The following is a 22,711-nucleotide window of genomic DNA, read 5'->3' as shown; positions in this document are numbered from 1 at the left end:
GGTGATAGTTTATAAATAACTTCAAATTAAAACAGAGTTAGATTTAGCAGCCCACGTGCTCTGTGATATATCGCTTATTATTTTTATCTCCCTAAACTTGAATTTTTTGATTCAGTTAATGAAGAAAGCGGTTGCTCTCCCCACTTCAAAGGGATATTATGAAGGTTGAAGAAATATCTATTTAAGGCCTATAAGAGAAAATAGCACTTTAAAATATTAAGATATCTGACCCAATTTTGCTACTCTGACTCTTCATGGTACATAACTGATATCTTTGCAGCCATAGAAAATAGACCGTTCTGCACTGATTCACATACAAGAAAGTAATCAAACTCTCTCAATCCCTGTAAACCGTAGTGTGATTTCACCAACAGATACACACTCTGACTGTGATCTTGCACAAAGTGATTCTTTTGCTGGTAGGAGGATTGCACAAAAGGGATTAATGTCTCTTCTTCTTTCCTTTTGCAATAATATTTGATGTGGGTGCTTACAAAAATAAATATATTTTATAGGAATTTTCTAGTTAAGTTTCACCTAACTATTCTTCCTTGAACTGCAGCAAATAAATTTGTTTTCCAGAGCTAAAGACCTCTCTGATTTTTCACTTCATCCTGAATTATACGTGTCTTTCCCATCTCTTCCCTTGTGTTTTCTGTCTTGCTTCCATAGAACCCCCCAGGTTCATTAAGAAGCTAGAACCTTCAAGAATCATGAAACAAGGTGAATCTACAAGATATGAATGTAAAATAGGAGGGTCTCCAGAAATCAAAGTTTTATGGTATAAGGACGAGACTGAAATTCAAGAGAGCAGTAAATTCAGAATGTCATTCCTTGACTCGGTGGTGGTATTGGAAATTCACGCTCTCACTGTGGAAGACAGCGGAGACTACACGTGCGAGGCCCACAACGCAGTGGGCAGAGCAAGCAGCAGCACCTCCTTAAAAGTTAAAGGTCAGCTCCTACCCTTCTTTCATGTTTTTCACGTTAGCTTCCTCCTAGTTGTCCTCTCAATTCCCTGTTTGACTCTCCGTCGAGGTTCTAAAAATTTTAAAGGACACAATAGAAAATCGAGTGTGATGTTCTCTCTCTATGGTGGAATGGAAAACTGATTCTTACTTGTAACTACATAGTTACAGAACACATCCTAATTTTCCTTTTTTCCTAATTTTAGAACCACCCGTTTTCCGCAAAAAGCCTCATCCCGTTGAGACGCTGGAAGGAGCTGATGTTCACCTTGAATGTGAGCTTCAGGGCACCCCCCCGTTTCAAGTTTCTTGGCATAAAGACAAGAGAGAACTTAGGAGTGGCAAGAAGTACAAGATAATGTCTGAGAACTTCCTGACGAGTATTCACATCCTGAACGTCAGTGCTGCAGACATTGGGGAGTATCAGTGTAAAGCCACGAATGACGTCGGGGGTGACACCTGTATTGGTTCCATCACTCTGAAAGGTTAGAGTGACTCCATCCTCTTCTGCTTACAGTTTTCCTTCTAACTTTAATACCCTGTTGGCCCCTCAGCTCTTGCCCCATCCTTTACCACTAGCTGTCTGGTATTTTCCCCTGTCTCCTTTCTAAATCCTTTTATATTTAGTGCCCATCCCATTTCTAAATCCTACTAATGACCCTTTTAGACAATTTTCCCAATAGGTTTTGATTGGATTTAGAAAGCTAGAGAGGCCAAGATGTTCGACTCTTTCTGCTTAGTACAAACTCTAATGCATCTCTGCTCCCATTCACCAAAAATGCCTCTTCTTTAAGAAATAGAAATGACACATGATCACCAGTTTGATTCCTAGCAGTCATAGCTTTGAGGGAAATACTCATAGCTCCACACATTTTAAATCCCTGATTTTGCCTCTTTTTCATCAGCACCACCAAGATTTGTGAAGAAGCCCAGTGACATTTCTGCCATCGTTGGTGAAGAAGTTCAGCTTCAGGCTGCTATTGAAGGCACTGGGCCCATTTCCGTGGTGTGGTTCAAAGACAAGGGGGAGATCGTCAGAGAAAGTGACAACATATGGATCTCTTATTCAGAAAACATTGCAACCCTACAGTTTTCAAGAGCGGAAACAGTCAATACTGGGAAATACACCTGTCAGATCAAAAACGATGCCGGAATGCAAGAGTGCTTCGCCACAGTGTCCATCCTCGGTTAGTGCAGATAGAATGTCATCATGAATAGGAGGCACGCACTTCCCAGTACTTGTGTCTTCTTTAGTTTTTCAATGTGATTTTAACATTTGAATACAATTTACATCTCGTTCCAGAGCCTGCAGCAATTGTGGAAAAGCCAGAATCCATAAAAGTGACCACAGGAGACACCTGTACCTTGGAGTGCATGGTCACTGGCACACCCGAACTCACTACTAAGTGGTTTAAGGATGCAAAAGAGCTGACAAGTGATAGCAAATACAAAATAACCTTCTTCAACAAACTATCTGGCCTTAAGATTATTAACGTGGACCCCAGTGACAGTGGGGTGTACAGTTTTGAGGTGCAAAACCCTGTGGGCAAAGACAGCTGCACAGCCTCAGTTCATGTTTCAGGTTGGTTGGTTGGGCTTCTGTTCAATGTTATTATAGTATAGTTCCCAGTTTACATATGTGTGTATGAGAAACTCCACATTCTACAGCGTGACATGAGTCTGACATCCTCTGAATCAGCAAAATCAGAGGTCGTAGACCTATAGAGTTAGAAGAAAACCAAGTCCAAAAGTTCTATCCCTTTCTTTTGGAGGAATTTCCACAATTCAGGGTTGTAGGAGTAACACTTAATCCCTGGATAAGGAATAAGGATATGTGGTCTTCTACTGTCACTTATGCTGGAGTAATTCTCCACATAATGATTCAGAGCAAAGAGAGACCAAGATTCCTAATAAGTCACCTAGCACATCTTGTCCACTGATTCTCAAGGCTTTCCACGGTGTGACCCCACTGGGAACTCTGTGATATCCTCACAGAAGAGCCAAATGGATCTAGGCATATTCCATCAAAAAGACAATAATTCTCTCTTCGAATCATTTTATAACTGATGTCCTTGTTTGTTTGATTTTTATCACATTCAGACCGAACTGTTCCTCCTTCGTTCACAAGAAAATTGAAAGAGACAAATGGTCTATCTGGTTCCTCAGTGGTAATGGAGTGTAAAGTCTATGGATCACCTCCAATCTCCGTCTCCTGGTTCCATGAAGGAAACGAGATCAGCAGTGGAAGGAAGTACCAGACCACCCTGACGGATAACACTTGTACCTTAACTGTGAACGTGCTGGAAGAGTCGGACGCCGGCGACTACACATGTATAGCTACTAACGTGGCTGGTTCTGCAGAGTGCAGTGCTCCTTTGACTGTGAGAGGTCAGCTAAAAATACAGCAAAATAGAATTGCATTTCATTATTTATTCAACATTTTTATCATCAAAATTCAAAAGTAGTAAACTTTTTCCGGTATGGGCTTTTTTGTTTAGAACCGCCATCTTTTGTTCAGAAACCTGATCCCATGGATGTTTTAACTGGAACAAACGTAACTTTCACAAGCCTTGTAAAAGGAACACCCCCGTTCAGTGTCAGCTGGTTCAAGGGTAGCAGTGAACTAGTACCAGGGGACAGATGTAATGTGTCTTTGGAGGATTCAGTCGCTGAACTGGAGCTGTTTGATGTAGATACCTCACAAAGTGGAGAATACACCTGCATCGTTAGTAATGAAGCTGGCAAAGCTTCTTGTACAACACATCTATATGTAAAAGGTTTGTTTGACTGCCATTCTGCATTTTTACAATTAATATACATGAAGTAATAGGTGTGCCTGTATCTGTGTGTGTATGTGCTTTATTTCATGTTTTCAATTTGCCTGCTACAGCCCCAGCCAAATTTGTGAAGAAACTCAATGATTACAGCCTAGAAAAAGGAAAACCCCTGATCCTAGAGGGCACATATACTGGAACTCCTCCCATTTCAGTTACATGGAAGAAAAATGGCACAAATATAACTCCTTCTCAGAGGTGTAATATAACCACAACTGAAAAATCTGCAATCCTGGAAATTCCAAGCAGCACACTGGAGGATGCAGGACAGTACAACTGCTACATTGAAAACGCTTCCGGGAAAGACTCCTGTTCAGCACAAATCCTGATACTAGGTTTGTTATGATTGCACATTCATATCTTTATATACAGATAACCATCCTGGCATGTCTCCTTCATGACTGGTTATCTCTCTTGGCTGCAGAACCACCATATTTTGTCAAGCAGTTGGAGCCTGTGAAGGTGACCGTTGGAGATTCTGCCTCTTTGCAATGCCAACTTGCTGGGACCCCTGAAATTGGGGTGTCCTGGTACAAAGGAGACACGAAATTGAGACCCACGACTACCTACAAAATGCATTTTAGGAACAATGTTGCTATACTGGTTTTCAACCAGGTTGATAGTAATGACAGTGGAGAATATATCTGCAGGGCTGAAAACAGTGTGGGAGAAGTTTCTTCATCAACTTTCCTGACTGTTCAAGGTGATTGCAATATTTTTTAAGTGAATGAATGTGTTTCTTTTGAACAAGATTTAAAATATCTGGCGAGCGTCTTCTTTTTAGGAAAATCTTTCCAAATGCAAAACTTTCTGCTTAAGTAGTTCTGCCTACAAATTAGCAGTTTATCTTTTTTGATCGCCTTTACAGAGAGAGATAAAATGACTAAATCTTCATTTGGAAGGATCGTGTCATCATTTGTCTCTATAATTAAATCTTTCAGAAAAATGAGTAACCATATTTTTTAAAATTCCACCCATGGGTGTCTCATGCAGATTGCTAGAAAGCAGTCTTAAAAAGTAAGGGAATCTGCTACATGCCGGAGATGTACCTTAAGCCAATCAGTTTCTCTGTTGGCTTACATATTTTTACACCTACCATGTGTCAGCGTGGCATCAAAGTAAAACTTTTGCTCCAGAAATTTACCTGCTTTTCTTTGAGTCCAAGTTAATTCAAGATATGTGAATACCGCCTGATATTTTTATAGGAATCCCATTATTTATGTAACAATAATTGTGAGAAGAATATTCAGTAAATTCAAAATGTCCAGAAGTATTCATTACTTTAATTCTATTCCTACAGAGGAAAAACTTCCACCATCGTTTTCTCGACAGTTGAGAGATGTTCAAGAAACGGTCGGGCTGCCAGTTGTTTTTGACTGTGCTGTCAGTGGATCAGAACCTATCTCGGTGTCTTGGTTTAAAGATGGCAAGCCGTTGAAAGATGGCCCCAATGTACAAACATCATTTTTAGATAATGTAGCCACTCTCAATATTTTTCAAACAGATTGGAGTTCTGCAGGCCAGTATTCTTGCACAGCTACAAATCCTATAGGTTCTGCTTCTTCCAATGCCAGACTCATTCTCACAGGTGTGTGGATTCTTAAATTTCTACTTCTGTAATTAAATTTTTTATAACCAAATTTGAAATTAGGGGAGGAGAATTTGTGTGAACTGGGATGGTCAGGTATGGAGCCTGAAACCTTGTCTTTCTGCTCTCCTCTCAGAGGGGAAGAACCCGCCCTTCTTTGACATCCCTCTTGCCCCTGTGGATGCTGTGGTGGGAGACAGTGCGGACTTTGAGTGCCATGTGACGGGGACGCAACCAATAAAGGTCACCTGGGCCAAAGACAACAGAGAGATCCAAAGTGGCAGAAACTATCAGATTAGTTATCTGGAAAACAGCGCGCACCTGACAATCCTGAAAGTAGACAAAGGAGACTCTGGACAGTATACGTGCTATGCTGTCAATGAAGTGGGAGAGGACTCCTGCACGGCTCAGCTCAATATAAAAGGTATCTTTGAATATCACATCCTAAGGGTGCGGTTTTATTAGGACGGATAAAATGTAGCACATTTTTAAACCACTGACATAAAAATGTTTCAGAAGAAATAAGTTTCTCTAGAGAAAAAGTGATCTTTTAAAATCTGTATTTCTCTAAGTTTTTATATATCCTACATAACCCTAAGACCACGCCTTCCTTCCCCACTTTTTTCTTTGTTTTTTTTTTTTACAAATATCTGGTTCTGTAAATGACCATAAGTTATTCTTATCATCCATCCCATAAATCAGAGAACAGTTTAAAATAAGCTTGTGAAAATAAAAGAAAAAAAAACCCACAACATTGTAAATCAACTATATGCCAATGTAAAATTAAAAATTTTTTTTAAATTTAAAAATAAACTAAGCTTGTGGAAGGAGGCCAAATTGTTTAGGAACATTACACTGATATGCTGTATTCAGTTGGTCAGCATTGACTTTGAACTTAAAGTATGACTTTTCTTTCTTGAAAAGCCTCCCATTAATAACCTACTTCTGGATTCCACTTCATATATCCTTGAACTTTCTTACAGAGCGGCTAATCCCACCAAGTTTCACTAAAAAACTCTCGGAGACAGTAGAAGAAACAGAAAGGAACTCTTTCAAACTCGAGGGCCTTGTTGCTGGTTCCCAGCCTATTTCTGTCGCTTGGTACAAAAATAACGTAGAGATCCATCCAACGTCTAACTGTGAAATCACATTCAAGAACAACACACTTCTGCTGCAAGTCAAGAAGGCAGGCATGGACGACGCTGGTTTGTACACGTGCAAAGTGTCAAATGATGCAGGCTCTGCTCTGTGTACATCTTCAGTCGTCATCAAAGGTAAGTCACCTTCGGAGCCCCTGGCATGCTGTGTTTTTCTTTACTGCCTATTAGACAGCCATGTGTGTTTCTTCTGACATCTCGACCAAGTAAGTTATAACAGATATGAATATATATTATTGAATTGGCTTGCCACAATTCCACATATGTTTACTAAAACATATATATTAGTTGTAATTTAACTACGTGGCCCAGGAAAGTAGGTGTCATATAATAAATGGACTGTACCTTAGCTTGTAAATCACATCTCGAAATTCTCTCAGGTAGTTAGAAGTTTAAGTCTATTTTGAAATTCATACATAAGTGACATATAAATTTTTATGAAGCACATTTGTTTTGAAATTTTTAAAAATTTTCATCATTGAATATTGCATTACCTTTGCTTATTTTGAGTTCTATCACATTCTGAAACATTTTCTTTTCTAAGGATATTTCTAAAGGATTATTGTCTGACATATATTGCCCAAAGCTTTTAGCCTGTAAATGAATATTAACCTCATACAAAAGGGTAAAATTTGCTCAGAAAGAAAAAAAAATGGGTGGAAAGATGTTGCATATCATTATGAATACACAGTCATAGCTTGAGGCAAAGAAATAGACTGTATTGTTTAAGGAGATCTTCTCAATCTGATCCTCTAACCATAATGGCTTCATCCATATAACTTTTTTTCTTTTTTTTTTCTTAACATCTTTATTGGAGTATAATTGCTTTACAATGGTGTGTTAGTTTCTGCTTTATAACAAAGTGAATCAGCTATACACATATATATATCCCCATATCTCCTCCCTCTTGTGTCTCCCTCCCACCCTCCCTATCCCAACCCTCTAGGTGGTCACAAAGCACCGAGCTGATCTCCCTGTGCTATGCAGCTGCTTCCCACTAGCTATTTTACATTTGGTAGTGTATATATGTCCATGCCACTCTGTCACTTTGTCCCAGCTTACCCTTCCCCCTCCCCGTGTCCTCAAGTCCATTCTCTATGTCTGCATCTTTATTCCCGTCCTGCCCCTAGGTTTGTCAGAACTTTTTTTTTCTTTTTTTTTAGATTCCATATATATGTGTTAGCATATGGTATTTGTTTTCTCTTTCTGACTTACTTCACTCTGTATGACAGACTCTAGGTCCATCCACCTCACTACAAATAACTCAATTTCGTTTCCTTTTATGGCTGAGTAATATTCCATTGTATATATGTGCCACATCTTCTTTATCCATTCATCTGTTGACGGACACTTAGGTTGCTTCCATGTCCTGGCTACTGTACATAAAGCTGCAATGAACATTGTGGTACATGACTCTTTTTGAATTATGGTTTTCTCAGGGTATATGCCCAGTAGTGGGATTGCTGGGTCGTATGGTAGTTCTGTTTTTAGTTTTTTAAGGAACCTCCATACTGTTCTCCATAGTGGCTGTATCAATTTACATTCCCACCAACAGTGCAAGAGGGTTCCCTTTTTTCCACACCCTCTCCAGCATTTATTGTTTGTAGATTTTTTGATGATGGCCATTCTGACTGGTGTGAGGTGATACCTCACTGTAGTTTTGATTTGCATTTCTCTAATGATTAGTGATGTTGAGCATCCTTTCATGTGTTTGTTGGCAATCTGTATATCTTCTTTGGAGAAATGTCTATTTAGGTCTTCTGCCCATTTTTGGATTGGGTTGTTTGTTTTTTTGATATTGAGCTGCATGAGCTGCTTGTAAATTTTGGAGATTAATCCTTTGTCAGTTGGTCATTTGCAAATATTTTCTCCCATCCTGAGGGTTGTCTTTTCATCTTGTTTATGTTTTCCTTTGCTGTGCAAAAGCTTTTAAGTTTCATTAGGTCCCATTTGTTTCATCCATATAATTATGAGGCAGTTCATCAAAATCACTTTACAGGCTAACTTCCTTGAACAGCTGGGAGTTAATTACCAACTCTGATGATCTAGCTGGCCATGTCAGGGTGCACAGACAGTAGGTTAATATCATCAATAGATTAATATTACTAATAAGCTAATATCATTGAGTTAACTTTTTATAATTCTAATTTCATCACTCAGTAGTACTTAAATGCATTTGATTTTAAAAACATTTAGTTAAATGAAGAATGTGTGCTTAGCGGTGGCTTTTTTACATTCATGATGGTTTTACATTGAGTAGATAAATACTTTCTATAGAATTCTGAGGCTTTTTATCCATAGAGTTTAAAAATGAAGAGATATCAGAAGTTTTCATCTTTGCAATCATGAATATTGCTTGTTTTCCTTACATGTAGGTCTCAGAACCATTCAATAAAATCATTACATAACATCAAGCTATACATGGCCTTCCCATCATGTTACTGATATCTTCTTCACTGGTTTTCAGTTGAGCACTGAGCTTCAACGCCTCATTCCTTTGGGCAAAGGTTGGATTTTAAATGCTACTGTAGCTGCATATAATAGCTAAAGATGATCATAAGAGAAAATCACATATTAACATGTGGGCTCATGGTTACTCAAATGTTGGCTTTCTTTCCCAGAGGGTAGCAAACATTGTATATCGTGAGCAGAGTTCTCCAATAGGCCCTTCGTTTTTAGGGTTCAGTGAAAATACAGCTGCACGCAGGTTTGAGAGAATCAACGGTTCTACATGACATCGAAATTTATAGGAACAGCCAGGGCAGTGTTTGCAGTGCCTAATGTTTGCAAAACACAGATGCTTGGGTAATTCATGGGCAGCATGGCATCTGTTCTTTGCTTGTTTTTAAACCTTTTTCTATTTATAAAATCCAACACATGTAACTATTGCTTTCAGAGACAAAGGCACATGATTCAGTTCTATTATAGCAACCAGTGCTACCTGTTAGAGGCAAAACTTGTTTCTTTTCTGGAGTTTAATATTTTTTTGTTTTTATGTTCCTCATGAAAATCCCTTTCTAATTCTAGCACCTAAGAAGCCACCTGTGTTTGATCAGCACCTTACTCCAGTAACAGTTAGTGAAGGAGAATCCGTGCAGCTTAGCTGCCACGTCCAGGGATCAGAACCGATCAGGATCCGGTGGTTGAAGGCTGGCAGGGAAATAAAGCCCTCAGACAGATGCAGCTTCAGCTTTGCTAATGGGACTGCTGTGCTGGAACTCAAGGATGTGGCTAAAGCAGATGCGGGAGATTATGTGTGTAAAGCTTCAAATGTGGCTGGAAGTGACACTTCCAAATCAAAAGTGACCATTAAAGGTACAGACACCTCAAAACTATTATTTGGATTAAGTCAACTGCTTGTGTTTATTTGCTTATTTGCTTATTACAATTTAAGTAAGAATGGAATTAGATTTTTAGAATTATCAGTTACTGCTCCTTTGCAATTTATAGTCTCCTTATTATAATTGAAATATTAGGTCATTTAGTGGCAATAATTTCCATAAAAATTTTCTGAAAGTACCGCAAGTTCACCATCACACTTCTTGACCTTTCCTTCACCATATCCAAAAGGATGTAACTAAGTGGAGTTCCAAAAATGATCCTATAATAATGTGACATAAGGTAGCCTGATATCATATCCCTAAAGGAAATCTATATAATAAAACCAAGTTGAGAAATATAAAACTTGATGCTATTAATGTGATTGCAGTTCAATCTGCATGTAATGGCTACAACTAGTTATAAATGTCTATGAAACTGCTTTGTCTTCTATAATCCACTCTCATATAGAGTGTGTAGTATTTGTGACATTGCCAAATTCTTAAAGCCTGTTTTTCAAAGGAAATTATTTATTACAATTTGAAGGTAATTGTGATTTTTTAAAAAAACATGTAAACGTGTTTTTTTAGACAAACCAGCTGCCGTCCCAGCAGCTAAGAAAGCAGCAGTAGATGGAAAACTCTTCTTCATATCAGAACCTCAGAGTATGAGAGTTGTAGAAAGTAAGTACTTCCTGAAAATTACATCTTCATCTATCTTGTACATTTTACTGCTGATTTCATTTCAGAAAAACTGGTTTTGGAAAATTAAATTTTTATTGATTTGTTTTCATTGTTCCTTAGAAACCACTGCAACATTCATCGCGAAAGTTGGAGGTGATCCAGTTCCAGATGTTAAGTGGACAAAAGGGAAGTGGAGACAATTAAGCCAAGGAGGTCGAATTTTTATCCACCAGAAAGGTGGTGAAGCAAAGCTGGAGATCAGAGGCACCACAAAAACGGATTCTGGATTATACCGATGTGTCGCATTTAACAAGCATGGTGAAATTGAAAGTAATGTTAATCTACAGGTGGATGAAAGGAAGAAACAAGAGAAAATTGAAGGAGATCTTAGAGCAATGCTGAAAAAGTAAGTTCAATAAAATACCATGCACGGTAATGTTCCATTCATGGACCATCCCCTCCAAGATTCAGATTGTGAAAGAACATTAGCATATAGACATTTTAACAGAAACAGATAAGCAAATACACAGTATTTGAGTGGAAGTTAGTGGTGCATTAACATCAATTTCTGAATAATCTTGAGAAAATTTTGAGAATGAGGTGAATTTTTATTAAAATTTTGAACTAAGGAAATGGCCTGTAGAGAAACCTGTGTGTCTAGGCATGAAATTTTTGTTTCTATGTGTAATTTCTCTTGCTCTGAATGGCTTTCTAGATCAACCATTTTAAGCATTTTCCATAATTGCCAATAATTTCAAAACCAATTATGTTTCAACATCACTGTTAATCAATTAATCAACATTTAATTTCTACATATTTTCCTCATGATATATGTATTCTTTATTGATGCTTTCCATGGCTATTATTATTTTTCCTTATAATTCTTTCATTAGCCTCTTTTGTTGTAAAGCTTACAAAAATATTTTTGTTATCCTTTCTTAAACTCTTTGATCAAATTTCCATACTTTGTGACTATAGTCTGATCTTAATCCACTCCACCTCCAAACCCACAATTTTGTTTGTTTGTTTGTTTCACAGTTAACATGGTAAAATTAGTAGTTCTTAAATAAAGGACACAAAACTATTCCTTTGTGAAAAAAATTTTATTACATTTATAATCTTTGAATGATGATAGACAATTCAAAATAAGTAGAAGACAGGTGATTCATGTTTATTTCTTATTTCATTTAGGACTCCAGCCTTAAAGAAAGGAGCTGGGGAAGAAGAGGAAATTGATATCATGGAACTTCTCAAAAATATTGATCCAAAAGAATATGAAAAATATGCCCGCATGTATGGAATCACTGACTTCCGGGGTCTTCTTCAAGCATTTGAAATGCTAAAGCAAAGTCAAGTAGAAGAGACACATAGATTGGTATGATCTTTTGTATATAGTATCATCTTTAAAAATTCACACTTGAAACATCTAACATACACCTTTTGAGTTTCCAGAACCCTACAGTTGTATAAGATCAGTTAATATAACCTAAGCAGCATCAAAAATGGAAGTTAAATATAATCATTTGTCCTCTAATTCAAATTTTATTCCATATTGTAATACTTATGCTTTTTTTCTCCCTAGGAAATTGAGGAAGTAGAGAAGTCAGAGAAGGAAGAAAAGGAATTTGAGGAACTTGTATCATTTATTCAGCAAAGGCTGTCACAGACAGAGGTAAAATGAATTATGCTGATCACAAAATGAACAAATTATTATTGGGAATTACAAGGGAAGGAGTGACTAATGCATTTTAATTCTTTATTCTCTTAGCCTGTCACTTTGATCAAGGACATTGAAAATCAGACAGTTTTGAAAGATAATGATGCTGTGTTTGAAATTGACATTAAGATTAATTATCCAGAAATCAAGCTTTCATGGTACAAAGGGACTGAAAAACTGGAACCCAGTGATAAATTTGAAATAAGCATTGATGGTGATCAACATACACTCAGAGTCAAAAACTGTCAACTTAAAGATCAGGGCAATTATAGATTGGTGTGTGGTCCGCACATCGCTAGTGCTAAACTAACTGTAATTGGTAAGGAAAAAGAGTTTTATTATTTTTAAAAAATTTGTGAGATGAATTTATTACTGAGTACATCACATGTGATATCGTACAAAATGTATATTGTATCATACCCACAGAGCCTGCCTGGGAACGGCATCTTCAGGATGTTACTTTGAAAGAAGGCCAGACTTGTACCATGACTTGCCAGTTTTCTGTGCCAAATGTAAAATCCGAATGGTTCAGAAATGGCAGAATCGTTAAACCCCAAGGTAGATATAAAACAGAAGTGGAGCACAAAGTCCATAAGCTGACCATTGCAGATGTGCGAGCAGAGGACCAGGGTCAGTACACCTGCAGATACGAAGACCTTGAAACTTCAGCAGAGCTCAGAATTGAAGGTGGGTGAAAGACTGTGGCTGGAGTTATCACAGCATCGGTCAGTGGCAAATGTTGTGCAGGACCCCTGCAACCCTGCCATCACATATATCTTAAAGCGCTTGTGTGGTCTCATTTCCCAACACACATACTCATAGCATTCACTCACGTCTCAAAATCCATTTGAAATCAAAACGGAAGTATTCACATAAGTGCCGATTCTGTTGCATAGTTCTTTTTGACCTGAAGTAGATTTCAGTCTAAACCATGACTTGACTTTCTAACACTTATTTCTGTTAAATTTCATAATTATGCTAAATTCAGTAATTTTTTTACAATTCTATTAAATGCCATAATTCTCACATCTATGATTTTGAATTCTAGAAATAAATCTTAGAAAGGACCAGATTTCATGGCTATGTGTCTTGAGGATCTTGGCTAGGAGCTGACATTTTGTTTACAGGAATCAATTTGACTCTATCTGTATGAAACTTTATAGATAAAATTAACAACATATGTGATGTGTGATTAGCAGCTATTTTTCAAAAATAATTATTTCATAGGAAGATCATATTCCAACCTCTGAATCTCTGAAATGAAGTGGAATCCCAGGACTTAGGAGCAACAATATTTATTTCCTAAAGACCTACACCTTTAGACTGTATTCAGCAACATTTGGCTCTAATCATGGGCTCTACTTCCAGGCATAGCCATTTATAGCTGTTGAAATAACTATGTGACTTATTTACATAAGCATTTCAACATCTCTGACTTGCTTTACAGTGGATATCAAGGCCTGGTTGTATTTTAAAGTTCAGAAATTTTAAATCGTTTTTCATTTAAAGGATCCAGTTGAAACCACTTATTTTTTAAATAATTGCCTCCTTTTATATGATCCTTCAAAGAAAAGCTCACCAGAGTACATATGACATCTAAGCTATTCATGATACTGCTGTACGTTGAATTCCAGCCTTCCAGATAAAATTTTGCAGAAGGACCTCCACGCCAGCCTATTCTCTTGCTACATACCCTGCCATTCCCAGTGGGTGGACTTCATGCCTGCCCACGTGTGCTTGCAAAGCAGGTTTCAGAACTCTTCAGAATGAATCCTTTGAAATTTAGAAGTGCAGATTTCCTACTGAGTTTGAAATTATTTTAACAGGGAAAGTTATACAAGCCAAAAACTAAACAATTCTAGATCCTGAATAGCAGAATTATTTTACAGAGGAAAGAAAGAATTTCAAAGGGGAATGAGAAGTATACAGTAAAAATTTAAGTTTATGTTCCCTTTATTTTGAAGCCCCCATTTCACTAACATTTTTAAAGTTTAAATTTTACTTTTGGGTTATAAGCACCCTTGACTATTGCCTTCATGTAAATATTGTAAGGACTTTCAGGGATTTCTTTAAACTTTCCCACATTGATCCTGTAGGAATACACTTAAGTATTGGGATAATTTTTTGTTACTAATGCGAAGAAGTGCACTTTCTTCTTGTTTTATCTTTTCAGCCTTTTTCTGCTATTTTCCAATCGGATAAAAAGATAAGAGACTTTAAACATCTGTGGGGGAAAGCACAGTGGAAGAAATTCCTCCCCAAACAATCTAAATTTGAACTCTTTTTGTACTTAAACAGCTGAACCAATTCAGTTTACGAAGCGCATACAGAACATTGTGGTGAGTGAGCATCAGTCTGCCACCTTCGAGTGCGAAGTGTCCTTCGATGACGCCATTGTAACGTGGTACAAAGGACCAACAGAACTGACCGAGAGCCAGAAATACAACTTCAGGAATGACGGTCGCTGCCATTATATGACCATCCACAACGTGACCCCAGATGACGAAGGTAACTTAATTGACAGCGTCCCTGTGACTATATAATTTCAACTTTGCCTGTTTTATTTATTTCTACTCTAGTTTACGCTTATACTCTGTAGTTCTATCTAGATTACTTTTTTAGGAAAGAGAAATATAAATAAATACTATATTTAAATAAAGAAGCATTATTTACAAACATATCAGAAAGCAAACGTTTCATGATTTTTTCCTTAGGTGTCTATTCAGTAATTGCTCGACTGGAGCCCAGAGGTGAAGCAAGAAGCACAGCAGAGCTGTACTTAACAACCAAAGGTCAGAAAACACCCCATTCAAATCACAGTGCAATCTTGGAAACAAAGTAGCCTACCAAGACAATTCTAAATTTTAAAAAATATCATTTTTTTTCTTTTGCAGAAATCAAACTTGAGATGAAGCCTCCTGGTAAGTTAAAAAAAAAAAAAAAGAATCAATCCTTACAATACATTCAGTGTAATTTTGTAAATGATAGAAGCCAAACTAACATGTCTAAAAATATTATTTCTTTTTTTCAGTAAAATATTATTCAGTAAAATTATTTTCAGTAAAATAATACCAATGTTAGGCTTTGTGAGTTTGGGAAATTAGAGATAATGAGGTCACATTCAGCTGATATCTAGGATCAAGTTTGGCCATAGAACAAATTTTCACAGGGAATAAATTTGCATGTGTGGCTGCCTACAAAAGAATCTTAATATCTTTGTTTCTATATGTTAAATTCTGCTGTTGGAAATGCCTGACAATCAAACACATCTTAGTTGTCTAATAAATATCTGTGTTTTCAGTGTCTCGGTGCTTATCATTATTAAATGTCCCTTTTCAGATATTCCTGACTCGAGAGTTCCAATTCCAACCATGCCTATCAGAGCAGTACCACCAGAAGGTAAGATCCAGCACCATGACCCCTGGGCTTGAAGCTGCAGTATCCTACCACTAGGAAGTTACCAATGCCAAACCATAGCATACAGCAAGAACAAATTCTTTCTCATCATATTCTTCACTGTGTAATTAAAAATCAAAGCAAAAGAGTAGTTACAATTATAAATAGATGCTAATTTTGTTTGTTCTGATTGTTGAATTGCTGCTATAACACCTTTGAAGTACTGAAAGAAATGCATGAGACTTTTCATCATATTTCACACAAAATAAGAAACCAAAATATGTTACTTATGATGGCATTTATTTTCTTCAGAAATTCCTCCTACAGCGGTTCCTCCCATCCCCCTGTTGCTACCATCACCTGAAGAAAAGAAACCACCAGCAAAACGTATTGAAGGTATTATATGTTATCTACCTAAATGTCAAAATATAGAACTATTACAGACCTGGAAAATGTCGTTTAATGCAACATGTTGGCCCTCTAGTGGTCAGCAGTTTGAATTGCCTTTCAAAATGTAAATTATATGCTCTTAAGTATTAACTAAATATGTAAGACATGTGCCTAAAAGTCTGAAAATCATCAGAAAAAAAAATATGATGCTTAATATTAAAATTTTTATTTTAAAGGAATCACTTAAGCATTAATGGCAAACTGATTTCACATTTCATATTTTCCTAACTACTACATAAAGCAATAAAACGATACAGTCAAATTCTAGTGAAGCTTATAGAAATAAAAAATACTAGTGTATAGTCAGATTTAAAATTATAGTTTGTGTTTTTTCCCAATTACACTGTTAACTATGCTAAAATTCACTATTTTGTTATAAAAATATGATTTGGAATATCTTTGATTTTTTTTTTTTTTAAGCTAAGGAAAGAGCTCTCCAATAAACTCATGAGTGTGCCAGGAAATTATCCTTCTCAAATATTTCAGTAGATAAATTGTACTATTTGTGCCCCCAAACTGCTCAACTAATCAGTCAACAGACTGCCTGGGACTCTCTAGAGTTCTGGGGAGTTCAGAATTGCTGTCAGAATTCTCCCAGCATCATCAGGAAAAAATTCTGCATGTCAAAGTCACATTTTTCCAAAGCCAAGCCACCATTACTGTAGTAGTTTCCATGGTTTGACATGCTAGTTCCCTAATATCTACTACAATTGGTGTCAAAAGCTTGAGCTAGTTTTCAGCCAGCCTCAGGGGAAATTCAGTTAAAAAAAAAAAAAAAAAAACACTTCCAGTTTTATGACTACTACAATCTCAATAACAAAGAAAAGCATTTTTATAATTTATATGAACATAATTAACTATATTTCACCTACTTATGATAGCAAAAATGAATAAGAATCAAAAATCATAAAATAGATTTCCACTTATATTTGTTGTCAGGAATAATAATTTATCTTAATGAATGATTTATGATTTGAGTGTTAGTGTCAACATGACTTAAGTTTGAGTGCCCACTGGGAAACTTGAGAAATTAAATCATATTTTAAAAATTCAAAAGTGTTATTTATTCATGAATACTAGGAGCCATAATCAAGTTACGATCAGGGGCCAGGATCAAGGTATAATGTCAGCAATGACAAAAGAAAACTTCCACAATGTAGCATAGGTGGGACTTTAATTTTACTAATTCACTTGTTATTCTTTTTCCTGAAAAATATAAAGTGTTCTTACCTAAGTGAAATGAAGATGAAAAGGTGTACCTCTTCTATTTATGATATCACTTGGGTCTACTCTAGATGTTTGAAAACTTTAAGCAGGCATAAAATCAGTGAAGATGTAAGATCACCCTTCATATTCTATCTCCCTCCAAAAAAATTGTTCTGCTTTCTAGTCCAAGATCTTTCCGAAACAGATATCTTGCAATAATGTGCAGAATCTCTTGTTACCATCAAAACATATTAAAATATATATATATATATATTTCAGGGCTTCCCTTGTGGTGCAGTGGTTAAGAATCTGCCTGCCAATGCAGGGGACATGGGTTCAATCCCTGGTCTGGGAAGATCCCACATACTGCGGAGCAATTATGCCCGTGTGCTACAACTACTGAGCCCGCGGGCCTAGAGCCCGTGCTCCTTAATAAGAGAAGCCACCGCAAGGAGAAGCCCGAGCACCACAACTAGACAAAGCCTTTGCACAGCAATGAAGACCCAACACAGCCAAAAATAAATAAATAAAATAAATTTTTAAAAAAATTTCAATAAACCTCCCAGTTTCATGAAAATATTTTAGTAAAATTTACATCTGACATCTCATTTTTTAGTGGCCAAAAAAGCTGTGAAGAAAGATGCTAAAAAAGTTGTCGCAAAGCCCAAAGAAGAGGCACCACCACCTAAAGGTATTATAATTAATCAAAATTCAGTCTTACTGCTTTTCTCTTGGTTCAAAAATTTAAATCCCAAATAGTGGAGGATAGAGGAAGGTTAAGAGTGTGAATTCACAAAATGGTACCTCTTCCTTTACTCACCCTCACCCTCTTTTTTGATTCAGTCCTCACTTTCTCTCTCAACTTTCTTTCTTTTCCCCTTTTTTTCCTCCCCTATCCTCCTGTGCCTATGTCTACCCATGGCACCCAATGGCAACACCAGAGAGTTCTCATTATCTCTGGATAGTGATTTAAAGAAGGCACTGCCCTCTGGTCCAACAGCTGATCTTGATCAAGTCAAACCAACAGAAGGTCAAGGGCTGGCACTAATTTTAAGTGGCTGCTTCAGCCCAACTCAGCACCCTTCCTGGTTCACCTGAGCTAAATGTCAATACTTGCAGGGAAAAAAAAAAAACTTTTTGCAGGGGGATCAATTTAGTTACTTTAAATTTTTATTATATCCTGGAAAATTTTCAGGAAGGAGATGGGATAACTAAATTTAAGCAAATAGTTTTATCCATCTGGCTAAGATTAAAGTACAGCAACCTCCTAAAAAAAGGAGAATCCAGGAGCATAGGGCACGATTCACTGAGACTTTTTTTTTGTGGTCATTTGTGAGATGTTATAGAATAAGAAGAATCTCAAAAAAGCATGGCTATTTCCCAAACTTTATTGTTAATCACTGAAAAAATTAAACATGCATTATTTTTAGCATCACACATACCGAATATTCTCTTTATGTTTCATGTTAATTTAAATTGTTTTAAATCAACATAAACTAGAATAAAATTTCAGCCTTCCTGCGTTTTCGTTAACATGGCATTACGTAGCATTTCTGGTGAGCTAAATTTGGATCTTATAAAAGCATTTGATATATGAGTAGTAGTCACAGATCATACAAATGGCTAACAAGGGTGTACAGGATTAGTAAGCATTAAAAAACTTTATAGTCTAAAGATAAACATGTATTTTATGTTTTCAAATTTCCAGAGGTTGCCAAGAAGCCCCCACCTCCTACTGCCTTAATTCCAGCAGAAGGTAAATGAAATATTTTATTCTATTTATTTCTGAGATTTGCATCTCTGCGTTGTATTCTTATTTTATGTATCAGGCTTCCAACTTATTATAAAGTTGTAAAGTCTCCTCTGCTGCAGTAAAATTAGCAGTGGAAATGATGGCTACTTCACACTGGTCGAATTCCAGGAAAGAAAAACCCAGGCAAATGTTTATGCAGCCTCAGTGCAGTGGACTCAGGGAAAGAAGTGGTGAGGGCTAGAAAGGGAGGGGATCCCTTATTGTTTCAACTGTAGCTAACACAAATGTTAAGGATCATATGAATAATGTTAGCCTTAATATTTTTAAAGTTGTCATATGAAAGCAACTAATTGATTTGGTTACATGATTTTAAATATTGTCTTTATCAAACTGACTAAAGAGTTATATTCGATAGTCAAAAATATAGCTTTAAAATTAGTACTGTTTTTGAAAGAATAGTTTGGAATTTAAGTAACTGCAGAAATATTAAAAATAAATTCCACAAAATGATCAAATATTAAGATATTCCATGAGGAAAAAAAAAACTAAGGGTTTTACAAACTGGAGCTCCCATGAAACAATGGAAGATGTGTTCATTGGATAATATTTACTGAATGCCATTTTGTTCACACCAGAAAAATCCTCAGGTTAAGAGTAGAGTGTCTCTTGACCCTCCTGACTGTGTTCCATAATGAACAAAAATTTAAACAGAACCAACACAAAGAAAACGTAAATTATCAATATAAGGCTGAGATCTCAGATACTGATATTACTTGACTACATAGACTTTCATTTCGTGAAGTAATTGTATGGATATAATTAACATGCTAATATTATCTTTTTAAATTAATTTATTTATTTATTTTAGCTCCTGAAGTGATTGATGTATCCTCCAAGGCTGAAGAAGTGAAAATAATGACCATAACCAGAGAGAAAGAGGTTCAGAAAGAAAAAGAAGCTGTGTATGAGAAAAAGCAAGCAGACTACGAGGAGAAGAAAGTTTACATAGAATCTTTGGAAGAACCTTATGACGAACTAGCGGTAGAACCATACACGGAGCCATATGAAGAACCTTACTATGAGGAACCAGATGAAGACTATGAAGAGACCCATGTAGAAGCTAAAAGGGAAGTTCATGAGGAATGGGAAGAAGATTTTGAAGAAGGGCAAGAATACTATGAAAGGGAAGAAGGTTATGAGGAAGGGGAGGAAGAGTGGGAGGAGGCTTACCAAGAAAGAGAAGTCATCCAAGTTCAAAAGGAGGCTTATGAAGGTATGTATTAATTGGGTGACTTTTTTCTATTTTCCTCATTTTTTGCTCAGTTCTTTATATTTTCAAGGTTATTAACCTGATTTGCAGTGGATATGAAATAGGTGAAATGACCATTTCCATTTTTTAAAGTTAGAAATCTTTAGAATCTTTAAAAGCATCATTTTCTTCAGAGTTACTTTCATGCTTTGATATTGTAAATTGAATCATTTAATCGTATTACTAAGACTGAATTCTGAGTGCTCTTTTCTAATGCAGAGGTTCAAGTTTTAGTTTCACTGCCTCACTGCATCTCTGCTTGATCCTGCTTCTAAATCCAGCATGAGTAATCCTGTTAGCAATAAAGACCCCAAATACAATAATTTACACAGTTGTATGTGATTGTTAACTTATATCATTTGCCAATTGATACAATCTATTAGAACTTAACCTATTCAAGCACCCCTTATTACTGTGTTTTTGTTAAAGAATCACGTGAGAGGAAAATTCCAGCAAAAGTACCGGAAAAGAAAGAAGTACCACCTCCTAAAGGTATGTAATTGGAATTATTTAAATAGATCACATCATTGGCGTCATTATCATGGCTTGCTGGGCAAAAATGTATGAATCACCAGTTCAATCCAATAGGCACAACTTCTTCTGGAAGCTTCATTGTATCAGTGATTTTTTTTCTAAGAATATCTACCTACTTCATTTAATTCAAACATAAAATGATGATAAAAAGATTGTTGTGGTAAATATAAAATAAAAAATAACCAAAATACTTGAAGTACAGAAGCTTGTACTTAAAGTTCAGTGCAACAAACTTGTCTCTCTTTAAAAAATGAGAGAAAAAGAGAGAGACTATTTTAATAGAAATTCTAAACGTACTGCAATTTTTTTAAAATGCTTGCAGTTGTAAAGAAGCCCGTAGTTGAAAAAATTGAAAAGACTTCTCGAAGAATGGAAGAAGTTCAAGTCACCAAAGGTATTATCATTTAAAACATTTCTAGTACCATGTACACAAGTAATTGTTTACTGATATATAGTCACATGTTAGTTATTTATATAGTCATCTAAACTAAGATATTTTAAAATTTTGTGCAAAACAATATTCTTCACAATACAAATATATTTGTACATATTTTTAAGTACCCGAAGTTTCAAAGAAGATTGTTCCACAAAAACCTTCTCGGACTCCAGTGCAGGAAGAAGTTATTGAAGTGAAAGGTATACATCTTTGTCTTTCAGCTACAAGTTTTAAACATTTTTATTTATGTGTATGAATATGTATACATGTATTACTGAACAACTCACAAATCTGAAATCACCAAAATAGACATATTATATATATTATATTATATACATTTTATGTTGCACATTTATATAATTTAAGTAAATCATAACATTATCTTTGTTTTTAGTATCACTTTAAAATTACATAATATTTTTTTAATTAAAGAAGGATTTGTGTTTAATCAGTAGTCTTCTAACTTTACCGTGCCATGCATTCCATTCCATATAATATTCCTCATCTCCTCATTTATATGAATAAACCCTAATGGATTTGGGAAAGCACCACATCACGTGTGAAGAAGTTGTGTCTATTTGATTCCCATTTAATAATGTTTGATAAAGGCTGCATGGATTGTTTGTCCTTATAGAGCAAAACGTGATTTGTTTTCTTGTCAATACTGAATTTGTTCTCAAGCTATCATATTAACCCACTCATTCTGTGTCTAAACAAGCCATGTACTTGATCTGATGTCTTGAACTGGAAAAAGAAATACTAATGTGAAATACTCTCTTTAAAGTACCTGCTGTACATACAAAGAAGATGGTTATTTCACAAGAAAAGATGTTCGTTGCTTCTCACACAGAGGAGGAGGAGGTGTCAGTCACAGGTATAAGGCAAATTTGAATATGGGGCTCAAATGGAAGGGCTTCAGATGGATTTTTATCCCTCTTCTTATCTAATTTGTGATTATGTAGATATCTCTGTCTCCTTGTGAATCTTTGTCATCTTTTCATTTCACATTTGTCTGTTTTAATTTGTATTTCAATATTCTTTGTAAATTGCAATACCACCCACAGTATGGCATACCAGGAACTAAAATGTACATTTTTTTAAAGTCCCTGAGGTACAAAAGAAAACTGTTATCGAAGAGAAAATTCACGTTGCTGTTTCCAAAAAGATTGAGCCTCCACCTAAAGAAGGTATTAGTGATTTATTCTAAGTTTAAAATCTTTCAAAAGTTCCAAAGTAAATATCTGAATATGTTAATATTAAATAATAAATTTAGTCACAGACCTATAGCCACTATGTGCAAATGACATCATAGGGAGATGCGAAGACCATGAGGAGGGTATTGGAGAGAGGAATGAGAATTCC

The 22,711-nt window shown here is 36.0% G+C and overlaps 1 protein-coding gene across 1 annotated transcript in view; it reads left to right on the top strand.

Annotated features, from left to right (window-relative positions):
• TTN (titin) overlaps window positions 1-22,711 on the top strand; it is a 287,707-nt gene that overhangs the window by 96,796 nt on the left and 168,200 nt on the right. Inside the window, exons 86-116 of the mRNA XM_036857396.1 lie at window positions 673-954; window positions 1,175-1,453; window positions 1,874-2,155; window positions 2,272-2,550; window positions 3,069-3,356; window positions 3,467-3,745; window positions 3,859-4,137; window positions 4,227-4,505; window positions 5,103-5,390; window positions 5,527-5,814; window positions 6,374-6,664; window positions 9,575-9,862; window positions 10,456-10,548; window positions 10,669-10,954; window positions 11,740-11,923; window positions 12,131-12,220; window positions 12,317-12,584; window positions 12,692-12,952; window positions 14,564-14,773; window positions 14,980-15,057; window positions 15,160-15,186; window positions 15,605-15,664; window positions 15,974-16,057; window positions 17,934-18,008; window positions 19,026-19,073; window positions 19,939-20,343; window positions 20,809-20,871; window positions 21,236-21,307; window positions 21,472-21,549; window positions 22,134-22,223; window positions 22,453-22,533. Coding sequence (XP_036713291.1) covers window positions 673-954; window positions 1,175-1,453; window positions 1,874-2,155; window positions 2,272-2,550; window positions 3,069-3,356; window positions 3,467-3,745; window positions 3,859-4,137; window positions 4,227-4,505; window positions 5,103-5,390; window positions 5,527-5,814; window positions 6,374-6,664; window positions 9,575-9,862; window positions 10,456-10,548; window positions 10,669-10,954; window positions 11,740-11,923; window positions 12,131-12,220; window positions 12,317-12,584; window positions 12,692-12,952; window positions 14,564-14,773; window positions 14,980-15,057; window positions 15,160-15,186; window positions 15,605-15,664; window positions 15,974-16,057; window positions 17,934-18,008; window positions 19,026-19,073; window positions 19,939-20,343; window positions 20,809-20,871; window positions 21,236-21,307; window positions 21,472-21,549; window positions 22,134-22,223; window positions 22,453-22,533 — 5,955 coding nt within the window. The remainder of the gene's footprint in view (window positions 1-672; window positions 955-1,174; window positions 1,454-1,873; window positions 2,156-2,271; window positions 2,551-3,068; window positions 3,357-3,466; window positions 3,746-3,858; window positions 4,138-4,226; window positions 4,506-5,102; window positions 5,391-5,526; window positions 5,815-6,373; window positions 6,665-9,574; window positions 9,863-10,455; window positions 10,549-10,668; window positions 10,955-11,739; window positions 11,924-12,130; window positions 12,221-12,316; window positions 12,585-12,691; window positions 12,953-14,563; window positions 14,774-14,979; window positions 15,058-15,159; window positions 15,187-15,604; window positions 15,665-15,973; window positions 16,058-17,933; window positions 18,009-19,025; window positions 19,074-19,938; window positions 20,344-20,808; window positions 20,872-21,235; window positions 21,308-21,471; window positions 21,550-22,133; window positions 22,224-22,452; window positions 22,534-22,711) is intronic.

The sequence above is a fragment of the Balaenoptera musculus genome, chromosome 7 (genome assembly GCF_009873245.2).
Source record: "Balaenoptera musculus isolate JJ_BM4_2016_0621 chromosome 7, mBalMus1.pri.v3, whole genome shotgun sequence".
Classification (NCBI taxonomy): Eukaryota; Metazoa; Chordata; class Mammalia; order Artiodactyla; family Balaenopteridae; genus Balaenoptera; species Balaenoptera musculus.
Note: the sequence above shows the minus strand (reverse complement) of the source record. Positions and strands in the feature narration are given on the sequence as shown.